Source organism: Lagenorhynchus albirostris, chromosome 6, assembly GCF_949774975.1.
Source record: "Lagenorhynchus albirostris chromosome 6, mLagAlb1.1, whole genome shotgun sequence".
In the NCBI taxonomy this organism is placed as follows: Eukaryota; Metazoa; Chordata; class Mammalia; order Artiodactyla; family Delphinidae; genus Lagenorhynchus; species Lagenorhynchus albirostris.
In genome coordinates, this window is record NC_083100.1 from 47,746,057 (window position 1) to 47,763,962 (window position 17,906).

At 35.2% G+C, this 17,906-nt stretch overlaps 1 protein-coding gene across 1 annotated transcript in view; it reads right to left on the bottom strand.

Moving 5' to 3' along the window:
- Positions 1-1,397: 1,397 nt before the first annotated feature.
- The window catches only part of FSIP2 (fibrous sheath interacting protein 2), a 128,633-nt gene continuing 112,124 nt past the window's right edge, over positions 1,398-17,906 (bottom strand). The window contains 4 exon segments of the mRNA XM_060151394.1: positions 1,398-1,559; positions 3,765-3,834; positions 7,033-7,076; positions 10,182-10,228. Coding sequence (XP_060007377.1) covers positions 1,423-1,559; positions 3,765-3,834; positions 7,033-7,076; positions 10,182-10,228 — 298 coding nt within the window. The 3' untranslated portion in view covers positions 1,398-1,422.

Here is a 17,906-nt window from a genome sequence, read left to right on the forward strand (position 1 = left end):
ACTAAAATCTTCTGTTATGTTAAAAGGCAACCTAAAAGTATGTGATTTCTGAAGCTGGGGAGCATCAGTGGTTTGTTTGGACGACATCTGTAAGGATACTTTCAATACCACTGTCAATTTATGCACACTGGAAGAATTAGTTCTCCTGAAAATTGTTTTGATCTGGACTGCCAGTCATTTCTCATCAACTATCATTTTTGAAAAGGTCTACATCTATAGGGTACATCATTTTGTATGATCTTTGAGATCAAATAATTTATCAGAGATTATTATAAATAGACTACATTACTAATTGAGTAGCTTCATCATCACTGGAATGTAAAAATTCTTTATAATTACATTTTTTCCCTCTGGAGCTATCTGTTATAACCTCACTGACTAACTTTATTAAAGGAAATCCAATTTTGTGAAACAAAATTTTCTCAGATGTTTCTGCTTTAGCGCTGGCTACTGTCAAGAAGATTATAGATAAAAGGTACCACATTCTCTAAAAATGTGTGAGTCAGCATTAGGGTAGATAGTGATGATGACTGAAATTCTTTACTGTTTGGTCCACCTTTTTTATCTTTTAAACAAGACTTTTAGAATCTAGAGGCAAACATGCTGAACGAAGTTGGATCCATGTCACAAAGTAGCAAGTTAACTGATTTTGAAAAAATAGATAGCACTAGCTGTCCATCTTGTTAAGTTTTCCTCAGTGCTTTTTATGTTCTCACAAATAGAATCTTTATATCTATATTCATATAAGGTATCTATATAAAGGATTTAATAACTATTGACCAACAATTTATGTATTGATGGTATTTTATCCACAAAATGTACCTTGTCAGAAAAGGGTTTTTTAGTCACGGGGTCTTTTTATGTATATATAATATTTTATGCACAATAATTCTTTACTTCTTGATGGTGCTTTATCCATAGTTGGATCTTTTTGGGAGGTGTTTTATAAACTGATGAAATTTTATCTGCAGGTGGTATAGATACTTTTATTTGAACATCCAAATACATCTTTTATAGTGAACCAATCAGTTTCATAGCTGTGTCATAGAATTAAGCTTGAGTTTCATCTCAGTTTGCTAACTATTTTGGTGAACATACCCTCTAAAAATTTAACAGGAAAAATTCAAGTTCATTTTCTGATGGGTAATGAGGACTAACTGGTTTACTAGGTACACTTTTTGTCTCTTTATCTTCATGGCATGTTTGTATTGAATAATACTAGCACTCAGCATCTTCTTATACCAAAATGCTTATCAAAAGCATTATCAAAACTTTCTCTCACCCAGGTCTCTAATATACTTCTCTTGCTTTTAATATTTTGCTCAGCATTACAAGAATCATCTTACAGGACACTATGTTATGTTTTAAAAAATATTTTATTTTCTAAGGGAAGTAAGCATAGTTATATCAGGTGTAGAAACTTCAGTGCTTGTCCTGGTGAGGTGGTGAGGAAGATTTGGAAATATTGGTGTTAGTTCGAGAAAACACCTTTGACAGAGCTGAAGATATCTTTGCCAGCATTTTAGATCCTTGTTTAGGAATACTAGCCTTCGGAGTTTCTGTGGACAAAGCAACAAAAGTAGTATAGATAATTATTAGACATTCTAGTTGAGGCAGCCATACTATACAATTAATGATTTAGAATTCAAAAACTGACATTTATAGAATAATTTATGGGATTAAAAAAGAAAGATTCTTTTGATTGGATTCTTCCAACACTCCTGTGAAGGAAACAGGGAAAATATCTCCATTTTTGTATATGAATCTTGGCGAGGTCAGAAACCTTGCCTAAGGTCACATGAGGAGTGGCCAAGCTTGGACAGGGAACAGCTTTCTCTCATGGCATTATTATATGCTGCACTCTGACATTTCGTTAATCAGGTGTACAAAGAATACCTTTCTTTTTCTAGTAGAAAAACCTCTGAAAAAGTCTGATGAGCTAAACTCACAAGGGAAAGTAACTTTCAGCGCTATACAGTGAGGGTGTCTATTTCAGAGTGTTCACTTGAAAACAGAAGTGCATTAAAACTGCTATAATTTCTCACCACTTTGGGTAAACTTTTAGTTGATAACTTCAAGTATTTTTTATTTTTTGTCATGTAACAGAAGACTGTATAGATAATAAAAATTTCCATTTGGATTCATTTTTCTATACCACTCTTCAGGGCATGGACTCTCAGAATATATTATAATTTAACAAAATGAATATTTTACATGTAAAGACAAGTAAATATGTACTTCTCTGAAACTTTATGATAGGATGTTATAGGACATGAAAACACACATGATAGTAAAAGTCCATCTTTTCTTAATTTCAGTACATGCCAAACTTCATGACTATACCTCTTGCAGTTACCTAGATTTGTCTTTTCTAGCAAGGTAATCTTCTATTGTTAAAGCTAAGATAGCCAACAGCAGATTTAAAACTAAGAAAGCCAACAGAATAAAGAATAAAAATGTATGTTTAGGTTTTTACTGTGCTATAAAAAGGAAAAAACCAAAATCTGCAGCAGATAAGACAAAAGCATGAATGAAAGAGAAAGATGTATATTCTGAAAAGGCAAGATAAAACTTTTACTAACACGACCAAGGCACTGATACAAGGCTTCTGAAATTCTTGTTGGAGAGGTAAGAGTTAATGTTCTGAAAACTTGGTGGCCTTGTTAAAAATGCAGATTCCTGGGCATCATTACTCTAAGATGCTAACTTAGCCAGCTAGAGAGGGTCCATTGTTAAAAAGTATTCTGGGTGGTTCCAGTATAAAGCAGTTCCTAGAAACACAATGAAGACACTGCCCAAATCCATATTCACTATTAGAAGACTGGTGGGTTGCTGGTGGCCTAGGTTAATAGCATCATCCCCAGAGAGAATAGTGAATGCTTGTGCTTATCAGTTAATAGCTCTTTTCGCAGTAAAACTTTAAGCTATCTTTGTCATTGAGGACATAATTCTGGGATGCAATGGCAACTCTATGGAACCACAATGTAGAGGGAAGAAAGAATGTTGGGTCAGAGTCAGAAGATATGTTTTTGAGCCCTAAAAGCTCTCCATTTGTTGGCTGTATAACCTCAGCCAGTTATTTACCTACATTTTCTCATTTGTAAATTAGGGCTCTAAGACTTGCAGAGGGAATATAATACGGTGTAGGAGATATAAACAAGTTTGGTTTGGTCCATAAAGTGTTTTGCATTACTTGATAAAACCTGAAAGTCAGGAATTTTCACATAGAACTTCCATTTCCAGTTTCTTTGAAAAATGCTAGAACCTGAATTAGAAGTCCTGGCAACAATCCAGCATGCCAATGACTGGACCTGAGTAACAGCTCCCTTCTTTAAATGGGGCATGCCATCTCCAGTGGACCACAGACTGCTGCTCAAAATACTGCTCTTGTTTTTTACCTACCTAGCTCCTGTGAACATTTGATTATGTGAACTGTGGTCATGTTGAATGAGCTTAGGCTTTGAAGTCGGGCAGATCTGTTATTTGAATCCCAGCTCTGCAGCTTACTAGCTTGGGGTGACCTTGAGTAACCTACTCTCACTTTCTCTTTAGTAAAATGAAGATAGCTGATACCTGTTCAACATTAGTTCTGTTATCTATTACTCCTTTGGTTTAAGAATTGCATAGAAAACTGCAAATGGAAATAATATCTTACTATTTATATTTTTATATATAGCAATCTCATATTGATAATACATGTCAATACTGCAAGGGAGAAACTACCCATTCTAGGAGTAATGTTAAAAGGATAGTATATTTTGTACCTGAAATGACTTCTTTTGAGGAATTCACACTACCAAGAATATTCTTGTTTCCTTCAAATATGGTGGTAAACTGCCAAGACAAAACAAAGTATTGACTCGATCTTTTGTTGGATACTACACACTAGAGATAACTAGAAATCCTCAAGAGATGTAGCACAATCATTACAGCATTTTATATAATTTCTGTGTTCTGCAGTCACAAATAATTATTCTCTGAGACTTAGACTCATACGTTTTGCCAATTATGATGGCTAGGATTGACCCTTTTCATAGATATGGGCCTTGGCTACCAAATGATGATTAAAGGTTCAGGCATGTTAAAAGTGACAAAAAATGTCAGCTCTGTCTCTCCCCCCTCCCCTTTTGGATGAATTGGAGTGAGAAGTAAGTTATAAATTCTTTTCTGATAATAGAGATAAGAGAAGGAAATGGATGTTTACTATATAAGCCCAATTTCCTTTTATGGAAATTTTAGCAATTTTGGAATCTAGAGAAGTAAAGTAGGTGTGTGGAGCTAGGGCCAGGAACATGGCTCAGGTACTGGTTTTACTCTGTACGTCTTTATCATATCTTTGAATGCAAAGGGAGCAATTTTCCCAGAAAGGCATAAAATAGCCTGGGACAGGTACCTGGGCTTCACTGTAACTATTCTATAATGCTAGAAATTTAAAAAGTAAAAAAGTCAATGAAGTGAGGCTAAATACATGTAACATAAAATGTATTGTATATAGATTATGTAAAGACTACCAGATATTAATGAGTTTTACCACAATTCCTCCAAAAGGACTTGAGGTAGTTTATGTATTGAAATATTTTGAACAGGATGCCTGAAGAATAAAATGGAGCAGAGACTACCTAAAGAATTTATTCTCGGCATTGGCTTCACAGAGTTATCTGTGGAAAATTTTTAAAAAATATGAATACCTGGGTCCCATACCACCACTGGAATTGAAATCCTTGAGGGTGGGGCAGATATTGATATTAAAAAAAATCATGGCTCTAATTTGTGAGAATTAGAGTTGATAAGCCCTAATCTATAAGTAGGGAGCAGATGCTCCCTACTTATGAGATGAGTAATATACTTAAGTTCTGCTAAGAACTTCTAGCATTGCATTAGATTCAGGAGTATTTGCTATTACTTCGTGGAACATTGTTAAAATCACTTAAGGTTTTTGTCTGAAAATTTCAAAATCTTGGCTATTTTGGAGTTGGCATCTCTTGTCCTTTCCCTTGAAAGTGGTAGACATTGTCTTAGTTCTTTGTATGTTAAGTAATATTGGATTGTATCCTGAGCATTTTAAACAATGTATGTGATTCTAAGAACTGTTAAAATTCTTTGTAGAAGGTTGATTTTTTTAAAGTACGTAATTAACCCATTAAGTTTCAGACCACACATCCTACTCTGCCTTCTATGGCTGTGGTTCCAATGTAAGTTCAGTTTTCAAAGTCTTGGTGTTATTTTTTAGTCTATACCACTATTAAAACTGTAGTTCAAGTTCTCATAGTCTTTTGTCTATAGAACTTCAGGTCAGTTCCTGGCATGCACATCTCAGGAGACAATTTATAAACAGATTTGGAGGGATTCCTTTTTTGATATCCCTCCTCTCTTTGATTTCTTTTAGTGTCTCTGACGCTCAACAGTCCCCTTTTCTGGTTCTATGCCTGGAATGCTGTGTGCTTCTAGCCTTCCTGTGTGCTGTCTCTCACATCCCATGACTGTATCCACGTCTGGGGTAAATTAACAAGAGAAAGCAGAGAAAAAAGTAGCATGTTTCCCCCTAATGTCCTTCAGGTTACTGGAGTCTTTTTCCTAATTCCTCTGGTCAGAAGGATTTTCTTTCAGTCCTAAGTGCCTCACAGCCTTTGCTGCCATTGTTGTGTAGCTTCATGGCTGAAACTTACCTTGTGGCAGGGGCAGAAGAGGGGGAAAAAGTGGGCTTCCCTATTTTCCATTTCATAGGAACTTCTTCCTAATTCTGGTAAGAGAGCAGTGGATTTTCTTGGAGCTTTCTTATTTTATCCATTCCCTCTATATAATTACAGGATTTGAACTGCCCTGGGTCATTGCTAGGAGGTGTGAGAGGAAAAAACGCAGGAAACTCATAATAGTATTATTTTCTGAGTTTTGATTTCCCTCCTCAAACTCCTTCTATTATTTACTTTTCAGAACCCTCAGTAGTTGTCCAAAGTTTTTAGTTTTAATCAGTGAGAGATACAGGTGGAATGTGCTTATTACTCCACCTTGCTCAGAACTGGACTGAATAACAACTTTAGTTATAGTTTTACCATGGAAAAAGCAGTAAGCAAGGAAAAGAGCAAGAACCAAAAGGGTCCAGATTAGCCTGCAATTCACTTTGGCACAAGGAATGGCCTGTCATCAGACTAGAGAATCATTGTCTCCCCTTTAGTGCCATATGATTTTACTTGGAAAATATGGCCTAAGTGCAGCCTGAGGTTGTCAAATAGATGTTTATGTTCAAAAATGAAGATTAGGTTGAGTGAGGAACTAACCCAGCATCTTTAGATATGTGGCAAAAGTTATCTTAAGTATGAGTTGTAGTTCTGAAAATTACTCTGATAATGAGAAGTGACTGGATAATCGATGGACTATAATGTCATGGGGTTGGGGAGATTTGCTTAAAAATGGGATTAAATTGAGTGAAGAAACAAAACAGAAGAGGATTTGTAGCTTGAGCACTCATTGGAAGCTTTCTGAAAAGGATTAGCAAAGAGGACACTTTCTGAGTTTACACTGGAGAACAGCTGGGCCTTTTGGAAAACTGCCTTTAGACAGTCAGTCCTTAGGAATACAGAGAAATAGATGGAATCAGCAATTATTTCTTATAAACTGCTCTCTTCCATTTTTGCTTGTATTTCCTCCCTGCCTCCACCAAGTCCCTCACTTGGGTCTACCTGCCCTAGGCAGGGCCAAGTGACTCACTCCCTCTAGGATTTCCTCCAGAGACTGCAGTAACAGGGTTAAGGGATGGAATTGCAATTAGGTGCTAGGGAGGAACGGTGGCTTATCCAGTGCACTTAAGCAAGGAATGATAACTTAACCCTAAGGTGAGAACTAATGGATTTCTTGGGTACCACCACCAAGTCTCAGCCAGGAGGAGAGATCTGAGCATGAAGAAATTGCAAATAGGGGAATGCTTCCTGATGCCTCTCAAATAGCACCACGTAGTCCCTGGTTTGACCTTGAAAATTGGGCTATGTTCACCTGGACTCCATGTATTCTAATTAGAGGATATTGAAAAATATTTACCTTAACACTGTTTGAACTTTCTGGCCTTCGTTCCCGAGAACTTGCTGTAGAGGGGGGAAAAATAGTATTTTTTCTGAGGCATAAATAGTGTTGACACAAATCTGATCTTATTGTTTTTCACCAAAAAGTCATATAATTTAGGCTGATAGAGGAAATTATTATTATTTTTAGTGTACAGACAATGTGAACAAAACTGAAATAGGTGAGATTGCTAGAATTCTGTGGCATATCTTAGCCCTTCTTTTAGAAATTATGAAAGATGAAGTGTGATGTAGTAGGTAAGGCAGATTCTGTAACTTAGTAGGCATACATCTATGCATGGCCACTCAATCCCTACAGGCCTATTTATTGTACATGTAAAATGAGAAGTTACCCTGTAGGTGATTCCTAAGGGCCTTTCTAGCTTTAACACTCTTTGATTCTACATAGCTAATTAAAAGCAGATAATTGGAACAAAGAGGAAGGTGCTGGTCTTATGAAATACTCTGAGTGAAAATCAGGAGAATTTTGAGGCAATACCAAGAAGAAACCTTGTGGAGTTGTACAGAACTAAAAGTTACCTAAATTTAAGGTGAGGTCAAGACACCAGTAGAAGAATTCAACCCAAGGAGGTAGAAATGGTACTGTGAGATAAGTTTCATAAAGACCCCAGCTAACGTGTTAGGGAGTCAGAAAACCCGAGTTTGAGTCTTGGCTTCACTACTTAGAGCTGTGTGAATATTTTCAAATTTAATCTAACTTCTCTCCCAGTTTCCTCCTATGTAGAATGTGAATAAGACTATCTTCCTGCCTGTCACTCAAGAGGACTCAATGAGATATCTCATACGTAAAAAGTATGCATTTTATAGACATGCGATCATCAAGAGTCCACACATGTGATTACTCTCTGAATTACCCTTTGGGTCAGTGTAGGTTCTGGAAAAAAATAGTAAAACCTCAATTAACTCAAATATGATAAGAGCTGATAATCTGACTTATCTGAGAAAATTGGTAAAATTTCATTGTTGGTTGATAATATTTCTGAAGTGTCTGACTCTATATCACATATAGCTGAACTGACTTTTGCTTTTAAATGACTGAGGACATTTGGGTTTACTACCAGGACTATTATTCCAAACACTAGTTTTTATGTTTCCAGGTTAGATGGCTATCAACTTTCCAGGATTATACTAGGAATTTGTTTTGATGAAGAGTCACAGAAAAATTCCTGCTAATTCAGGATCTAACATACTCAGATTTATTTGAGATTTTCTCCCATATTCTATATAAAACTATAAACTAAAATTAGGAATGTATGTGTTCAACCCTAAGCTTGTCACTGAACTCCAGACTGAAATATCCTATTGCTTATGTGACACCTCAACTTAAATATCTAATATCTAATACCTTAACATAACCAAAACAGAATTCTTGTGTAACCTCCTTAGATTCCCATAGTCTCTCCTATTTTACTAACTCCTCCTACTATATGCCTGTTTTAGGCTCTTGGGAATATAGCTGTGATCTTCATGGAGCTTACATTCTAGAGGGAGGTAGTGAAAAAACAATTAATTAAAACATACAGTCTGGCATATAGTAATAAATGCTAGGGAGAAAAATAGCAAAGAAGTGGAATATGCAGTGCCATCTTGAGAATGAGGTTACAATTTCAAAAAGTGGTCAAAGAAGATGTCACTGAGAAGGTGACATTGGAGCAAAGTTCTGAAGGTGAGGAATGAGCAATGTAGATACAGAGGAAAGAGCACTACATGAGGATCAGCAAGTGCAAAGACCCTGAATTCCTGGAATATTTGAGGAACAGCAAGAAGGTCAGTGAGGCCTGAGCAGGGTGAGCCAGAAAGAAACAGAGGAGGAGGTTAGAGAGGTAATAGGGGTTTGGAGTGATGTCCAGATGATGTATGGTTTTGCAAGCCACTGTAAGTTCTTTGGCTTTTGTCCCAGATGAGATGGGAAATACTTATACTTGGAATTATCTTTGATGCCCTGCCTCAAGTTACAATGTAAATTCTTTGAGATCAAGGACTTTTTCAGTTTTGTTCACACATGGGATTTTAGAACACAAAGGAGGTGCTCAGTAAAATCTTTGAATGAATGAATGAATAAACGATTGAATTGGACAGCTGCAATATTACTGAAGGATATAAGAATTAAGCTGGATAATTGCAACAAAGTTGGAAAAAACAAAACACTGAATTTAGGGTCAGGAGCCTTGGGATCTAGACTGTGTTCTGCCTCTGACTCAAAGTAATCTTGGACATTTTCTCATCTTGAGCTTGAGTTTCCTCATGTAAACAATGAGGGGCGTTATAGTAAGTGATTTCTGTCTAACTCTAGCAGCCTAGGATTCCATAATACAGGAATCATACAGTGATTATTTTGACCCCTGGTTATGGTACATTTATAGAATTTTGGCATGCTTACTGTTACTCTATGAATCCCATCTTAATAAAAATGACTTCCACTTCCAAGTTGAGAGAATATATTTCTGTAGTAACAACCTAAGTGAGTTGTATGTTTGAAATAGCCAGGGTAAACCTGTGGTTCAAATTTCAAGGCCACTTTATAGTAAACATGACACTCAACCTCTTGGACATGCTACCATCGTTAGAACCACATTAATCATCTGAGGTTTCAACAGAGTGCCAAACAGTCATCACACAAATGTTCTAAGCAGTCAGTACAATTATAGATTAAAAAAACAACAACAAAGTGAGGTCCATACTAGCCATATTTAAATTTAAGCAAATAAATTTAGCTTTAAAAGTCTTTTTTGGGGTACATTTTGATAGGGTTAAGCACAAATGAAGGATAACTTCTCAAAGAAATTGTTAAATCCTAGTATCATGGGTTCTGGTTCAGCTAGAAACTATCATGATATACCCTGATTTTATGAATATTTCTCACAGGAGCATGGTAAATATAAATTCATATTATACTATATTCTTGACCAAAATCATTAATAAGACAAACTAGCTGACTTATTTTAACACATGTGTGATGTCGTACTGGATCATTTCTAAAAGTAGATAAGCTCATAGGAAAAAAAAAAAGTAACAATTTCAGGTTTGATAACTAAAAACACTGATCAAAGCAGTAGAGTGTCCTTTTGAATACTTTCTACTTTAAATCAAGAAATACAAAACTCCAACCTTCCGTAATTTTTGTACTTTTATCTGGCATACAATCTTCAGTCTCACTAAAACAAAAGAAAAAAATATTTAATTTTTTTGTGTATTTAATGAATCAAGAAATTACTGGTTAAGTAAAAGAACAATCTCTCAGTCATTCTTCATATGGAAATAAACCTGGAAGAGTGTATCACTGAGTTTCCAAATTGAATGCAAATTATTTATAAATTGACTCTTTTTTCCCAACTTAAAAAATTTTGGTTAAATACACATAACACAAAATTTACCATCTTAACCATTTTTCAGTGTACAGTTCTTTGCTTGAGTACATTCACATTATTGTGCAACCATCACCACCATTCGTCTATAGAACTTTTTCATTTTCCCCAATTGCAACTCTGTACTCCTAAATACTAACACGACATATTCCTCTCTCTCCATCTCCTGGAACCAACCTTCACCTTTTGCCTCTGTGATTTGACTACTTAGGTATCTCATATAAGTGGAATCATATAATATTTGTCATTTTGAGACTGACTTATTCACTTAGCATAATGTCTTCAAGGTGACATAGCATGTGTCAGGATGTTCTTCCTTTCTAAAAGTGAATAATATTCTACTGAATGTATGTACCATATTTGTTTTTCCATTCATCCATCAATGTACTCTTAGTGCTGCTTCCATGATTTGGCTATTGTGAATAATGATGCTATGAATATGAGTGTAAAAATATCTGCTTGAGTCCCCGTTTTCAATTCTTTGGGGTATATACCCGGAAGTAGAATTGCTGGATCATATGGTTACTCTATATATTTAACTTTTTAGAGAAACTCTCACACTGTTTTCCATAGTGACTGCACCATTTTAAATTCCCAGCAGCACTGTACAAGGGTTCCAGTTTCTTCACATTCTTGCCAACGTGTTATTTTCTGAAAATTTTTTTGATAATAGCTATCCTAATGGGTGTGCAATAGCATCTCATGGTTTTGACTTGCATTTCCCTGATGATTAGTGATGTTGAGGATCTTTTCATGTGCTTATTGCCCATTTGTACATCCTCTTTGTAGAAGTATCTATTCAAGTCCCTTGCCCAATTTTTAATCAGGTTGTTTGGTTTTTTGCTGTTGTTGAGTTATAGGAGTTCTTTATGTATTCTGGATAGTAATCCCTTATCAGACATATGACTTGCAAATATTTTCTCCCATTCTATGTGCTAACTTTTCACTCTGTCCTTTGAAGCACAAAAGTTTTTAAATTTGGTTAAGTCAAACTTATCTAATTTTTCTTTTACTGCTTGTGCTTTTAGTATCATATCCAAGAAACTATTGTCAAATCCCAGTGTCATGGGGCTTTCCCTCATGTTTTCTTATAAGAGTTCTATAGTTTTATGTAGGTTTTTGATCCATTTTGAATTAGTTTTTATACACAATATAAGGTAAGGGTCTAACTTCATTTTTTTGTGTGTGTGGTTATCTAGTTTTCCCAACACTGTTTGTTGAAAAGACTTTTTTTTTCTCCATTGGATGGTCTTGGCATGCTTATCAAAAATTATTTGACCATATATTAAGGATTTGTTTCTGGGCTCTTTATTCTATTCCATTGGTCTACATATCTGTCTTCATGTCAGCACCACACTGTTTTGATTACCATAGCTCTGTGGTAAGTTTTGAAATCAGGAAGTCCAAGTATGTTCTTCCTTTTCAAGATTGTTTTGGCTGTTTGGAGTCCTTTGAGATACTACATAAATTCTAGAATGAATTTTTTCTTCTCCTGCAGAAAAACGTCATTAAGTATTTTTATAAGGATTCATTTAATCTGTAGAATCCTTTGCGTAATACTGAAATCTTAACGGCCTATTTCCATTAATCTGTGTCTCCTTTAATTTCCTTTAGGTATGTTTTGTAGTTTTCAGTGTACAAATCTTTTGCCGCTTGGTAAGTCCATTCCTAAATATTCTGTTTGATACTAGTGTGGATTGAATTTTTCTTCGTTTTTGGATTGTTCATTGTTAAGTGTTTAGAAATGCAATTTTCTTCTTCTGTGTTGATTCTATATCCAGCAACTTTGATGAATTCATTTATTTGTTCTAAGAGTTTTCTTTCTTTTTTGTATAGAATCTTTAGGGTTTTCTACATATAAGATAATGCCATCTGTGAACAGAGCTCACTTTACTTCTCATCCAATTTAGATGCCTTTTATTTCTTGCCTAATTGCTCTGGCTAGGACTTCTGGTAATATTACTCAACAGAAGTGATAAGAATGGGCACCCTTGTCTTTTTCCTGAGCTTAGAGGAAAATCTTTCAGAATTTCACCCTGAGTACAATAATGTTAGTTGTAGTTTTTCCATATATGGCTTTTATTATTTCAATGTAATTTGCTCTTATTTCTAGTCTGTTAAGTGTCATTATCATGAAAAGGTGTTGAATTTTGTTAAATGGTTTTTCCTGCATTAGTTTAGATAAGAATGTGTTTCTTTTTCCTTCATCCTGTTAATGTCTTGTGTTACACTGACTGATTCTCATATGTTGAACTTCCCTTGTATTCCTGGGATAAATCAACCTTAGTCATAGTGTATAATCATTTTAATCTGCTATTGAATTCTGTTTACTAGTATTTTGTTGAAGATTTTTGTATCAATAGTTTGAAGAGGTTTTTTCTTGTTTTCTTTGGAGGAAGTTTACTTTACATCAATAGTTTGAGGATGATTGGTTTTAATTCTCCTTTAAATGTTTGCTACAATCCACCAGTGAAATCATCTGGTCCTGAGTTTTTCTTTGTTAGGAGCTTCTTAATTACTGATTCAATTTCTTTACTAGTTATAGGTTTCTTCAGATTTTTCCATTTTTTCATGAATCAATCTTGGTATGTCACGTTTTTAGGAATTTGTCTATTTCATTTAGATTATCCAATTTGTTGGCATACAATTGTTAATAGTACTCTTATACTTCTTTTTACTTCTGTAAAATCATAGTACTCTTATAATTCTTTTTATTTCTGTAAAATCAGTTATAATGTCTCTTCTTTCACTTATGATTTTAGCTATTTGAGTCTTCTCTTTTTTTTCCTTAGGCAATGTAGCTAAAATTTGTCAATTTTATCAATGTTTTGAAGAACCAACTCTTGGTTTCACTGATTTTATTTTTGTATTCTCTTATTTTGTCTATCTCTACTTTAATCTCTATTATTTCCTTCCATCTAATAGTTTTGAGTTTAGCTTATTTTTCTTTTTCTAGGTAGGTATTTAAGATGTAATGTTAGGTTGTTATTATAAGATCTTTTTTCTTTTTTATTGAAGTACAGTTGCTTTACAATGTTTTGTTAGCTTCTGCTGTACAGCAAAGTGAGTCAGTTATACGTATACATATAACCACTCTTTTTAGATTTCCTTCCCATTTAGGTCACCACAGATCATTGAGTAGAGTTCCCTATGTTAAACAGTATGTTCTCTATAGTAGTAGTGTATATATGTCAATCCCAATCTCCCAATTAGTCCCACCCTACCCTTCTCCCCTTGGTAACCATAAGTTTGTTCTCTACTTGTGTGACTCTATTTCTGCTTTGCCAGTAAGTTCATCTGTACATTTTTCTAGATTCCACATATAAGTGATATTATATGATATTTGTTTTTCTCTTTCTGACTTACTTCAATCTGTATGACCATCTCTAGGTCCTTCCATGTCTCTGCAAATGGCACTATTTTGTTCCTTTTTATGGCTAATATTCCATTGTATATATGTACCACATCTTCTTTATCCATTCCTCTGTCAATGGACTTTTAAGTTGCTTCCATGTCTTGGCTATTGTAAACAGTGATGCAGTGAATATTGGGGTGCATGTATCCTTTCAGACCATGTTTTTCTCCAGATATATGCCCAGGAGTGAGATTGCAGGATAATATGGTAGCTTTATTTTCTTAAGGATCCTCCATACTGTTCTCCACAGTGGCTGTACCAATTTACATTTCCACCAACAGTGCAGGAGGGTTCCCTTCTCTTCACACTCTCTCCAGCATTTATTGTTTGTGGATTTTTTTGATGATAGATATTTTGACTGGTGTGAGGTGATATCTCCTTGTAGTTTTGATTTGCACATCTCTAATTAGTAATGTTGAATATCTTTTCATGTGCCTCTTGCCCATTTGTATGTCTTCTTTGGAGAAATGTCTATTTAGGTCATCTGCCTATTTTTTGATTGGGTTGTTTATTTTTATGATAGTAAGTCACATGAGCTGTTTGTAAATTTTGGAGACTAATCACTTGTCTGTCACATCATTTGGAAATATTTTCTCCCATTCTGTGCGTTTCCTTTTCATTTTGTTTATGATTTCCTTTGCTGTGCAAAAGATTTTAATTAGGTCCCATTTGTTTAGTGTTTTTTTTTTTTTTTTTTTGGTGATATGCGGGTCTCTCACTGTTGTGCCTCTCCCGTTGTGGAGCACAGGCTCCGGACACGCAGGCTCAGTGGCCATGGCTCACGGGCCCAGCCACTCTGCGGCATGTGGGATATTCCCGGACCAGGGCATGAACCCGTGTCCCCTGCATCGGCAGGCGGACTCTCAACCACTGCACCACCAGAGAAGCCCTACTTTTGTTTTTATTTCCATTACTCTGGGAGATGGATTGAAAAAGATATTGCTGCAATTTATGTCAGAGAGTGTTCTGCCTATGTTTTCCTCTAAGAGTTTTATAGTGTCCAGTCTCACATTTAGGTCTTTAATCCATTTTCAGTTTATTTTTGTGTATGGTGTAAAAGAGTGTTCTAATTTCTTTTTTTTTTTTTTTTTTACATGTAGCTGTCCAGTTTACACAGCACGACTTATTGAAGGGGCTGTCTTTTCGCCATGGTATATTCTTGTTTCTTTTGTCATAGAATAGGTGACCACAGGTGTGTCGGTTTATCTCTGGGCTTTCTATCCTGTTCCATTCATCTATATTTCTTTTTTTGTGCCAGTATCATACTGTCTTGATTACTGTAGCTTTGTAATATAGTCTGAAGTGAGGGAGCATGATTCCTCCAGCTCTCTTTTACTCTCTCAAGTTGCTTTGGTTATCTGGGGTCTTTTGTGTCTCCACACAGATTTTTTTGTTCTAGTTTTGTGAAAAATGCCATTGGTAATTTTTTTTTTTTTTTTTTTTTGTGATACGCGGGCCTCTCACTGTTGTGGCCTCTCCCATTGCAGAGCACAGGCTCTGGACGTGCAGGCTCAGCAGCCATGGCTCACGGGCCCAGCCGATCCGCGGCATGTGGGATCCTCCCGGACCGGGGCACGAACCCATGTCCCCTGCATCAGCAGGCGGACTCTCAACCACTGCGCCACCAGGGAAGCCCATCCATTGGTAATTTGATAGGGATTGCATTGAATCTGTAGATTGCCTTAGGTAGTATAGTCATTTTGAGAATATTGATTCTTCCAATCCAAGAACCTGGTATATCTTCTGTTTGTGTCATCTTTGATTTCTTTCATCAGTGTTGTATAGTTTTTGGAGTACAGGTCTTTTGTCTCCTTAGGTAGGTTTATTCCTAGGTATTTTATTCTTTTTGCTGCAATGGTAAACGGAATTGTTTCCTTAATTTCTTATTCTGATCTTTCATTATTAGTGTATAGAAATGCAAGATATTTCTGTGTATTAATTTTGTAACCTGCAGCTTTACTAAATTCATTGACGAGCTCTAGTAGTTTTCTGGTAGTGTCTTTAGGATTTTCTATGTATAATATCATGTCATCTGCAAACAGTGATAGTTTAAATTCTTCTTTTCCAATTTGAATTCCTTTTATTTCTTTTTTTTTTCTGATTGTCAGAGCTAGGACTTCCAAAACTATGTTGAATAAAAGTGCAAGACTGGACATCCTTGTCTTGCTCCTGATCTTAGAGGAAATGTTTTCAGTTTTTCACTGAGTATGATGTTAGCTGTAGGTTTGTCGTATATGGCCTTTATTATATTGAGGTATGTAATCCCTCATTTCCTCCACTACTGCCTTCCTTTGTGTCAGTTGAGGTTTTGCAGAGATGCATTTTGATTACCTTTTTATTTCCTTTCATTTATATTCTATATTTTCTTTGTTACCACACAGATTCCATATAATGTTCTAAAGTTATGACAGTCTATCTTAAATTGATACCAATTTAACCTCAACTTCATACAAAGACTCTACTCCTTTATAGATCAACACCCATCCCTTTGTTATTACTGTCCCAAATTATGGCTTTATATATTCCATGCCCATCAGCATAAATTTATAATTATTTTTATGTGTTTTTTAAATCTTGTAGAAAATAAAAGTGGAATTATGAACTGAAATTATTATAATACTGGTTTTTATATTTGTCCCTGTGTTTACCTTTACTAGAGAGTTTTATATTTTCATATGGTTTTGAGTTACTGTCTAGCATCTTTTACTTTCAATTTGAAGAACTTCTTTTAGTGTTTCTTGCAGTCATGTCTAATGGTAATGAACTTTCTCAGCTTTTTGTTTTAGTTTTTGTCTTAGAATATTCTGATTTCTTTCTCATTTTTGAAGGGTATTTTTTGCTGGTTATAGTGTTCTCACTTGATAGTTTTCTTTCTTTTAGCCCTTTAAATATATAATCTACTGCCTTCCATCCTGCAAGATTGCTTCTGAAAATTTTACTGATAACTTTATGGAGATCTCTTGTACAAGTCATTTCTGTCTTGTCACTTTCAAGACTCTTTTTGTCTTTGGCTTTTGATGACTGTGATTATAAGATGTCTCAGGTAGTCTCTGAGTGCTTATGCTACTTAGAATTCACTGAACTTATTGTATTTGTATATTCATGCTTTTTCAAATATGAGGAGGTTTTAGCCATTATTTCCTCAAATAATCTCCCTGCCCCTTTCTCTCTCTCTTCTCTGGAACTCACCATGGTGTGTGTGTGTGTGTGTATATATATATATATATATATATATATATATATATATATACTTACATATGTATATATCACTGCTTGAAGGTATCCATTAAGTGCCACAGAATCTGTTCACTCTTTGTTCAGTCTTTTCTTTTTGCTGCTCAGACTCAATAATTTCAAATGACTTGTGTTCAAGTTCACTGATTCTTTCTTCAACTTGATTGAGTCTGCTCTTGAATCATCTAGTGAATTTTTGAGCTCCAGAATTTCTGTTATTTCTGTCTGGTTCCTCTTTAGTTTCTATCTCTTTGTTTTTATTTATATGTATTTTATTCATATACTTTTCCCCTGATTTCCTTTAGTTCTTTGTCTGTGTTTTTCTGTAGCTTTTGAACATATTTAAGACAGTTATTTTAAAATCTTTTTCATGTATGTCTAATTCGTGTGCTTCTCCATGGACATTTTCTGGGAATTTATTTGGTTTCTTAAAATGTGCCCTATTTTCATTAATATGCATTGTGATCTTATGTCGAAATTTGAGCATTTAAAGAAATAGCTACCTCTTCCAGTTTTTGGAGATTGTTGTAGAAGCCCTTCACTAATTAGTAGGACTCTGAACCTTGGGAACAGTCTGAGGTAAAGCCTTCAAATCTTACTTTTGTTCTGGGTATATGTCCTTCTGGGCCTATGTATGTACTTTTTTTTTTTCCTTCTTCCATTTTCCTGACCTGCTTTTCAATGTTTTATTTCCTAAGGGTCTCATCATGTTTCTTCTAAGGGCCTTAGCTATCTTATTGTTTCCCCCTGCCTGTAATCTCTTTCCCTCAGGTACCTGTTTGTGCATCTGCAGTCCCTTGTGATTTTCATGCACCATGG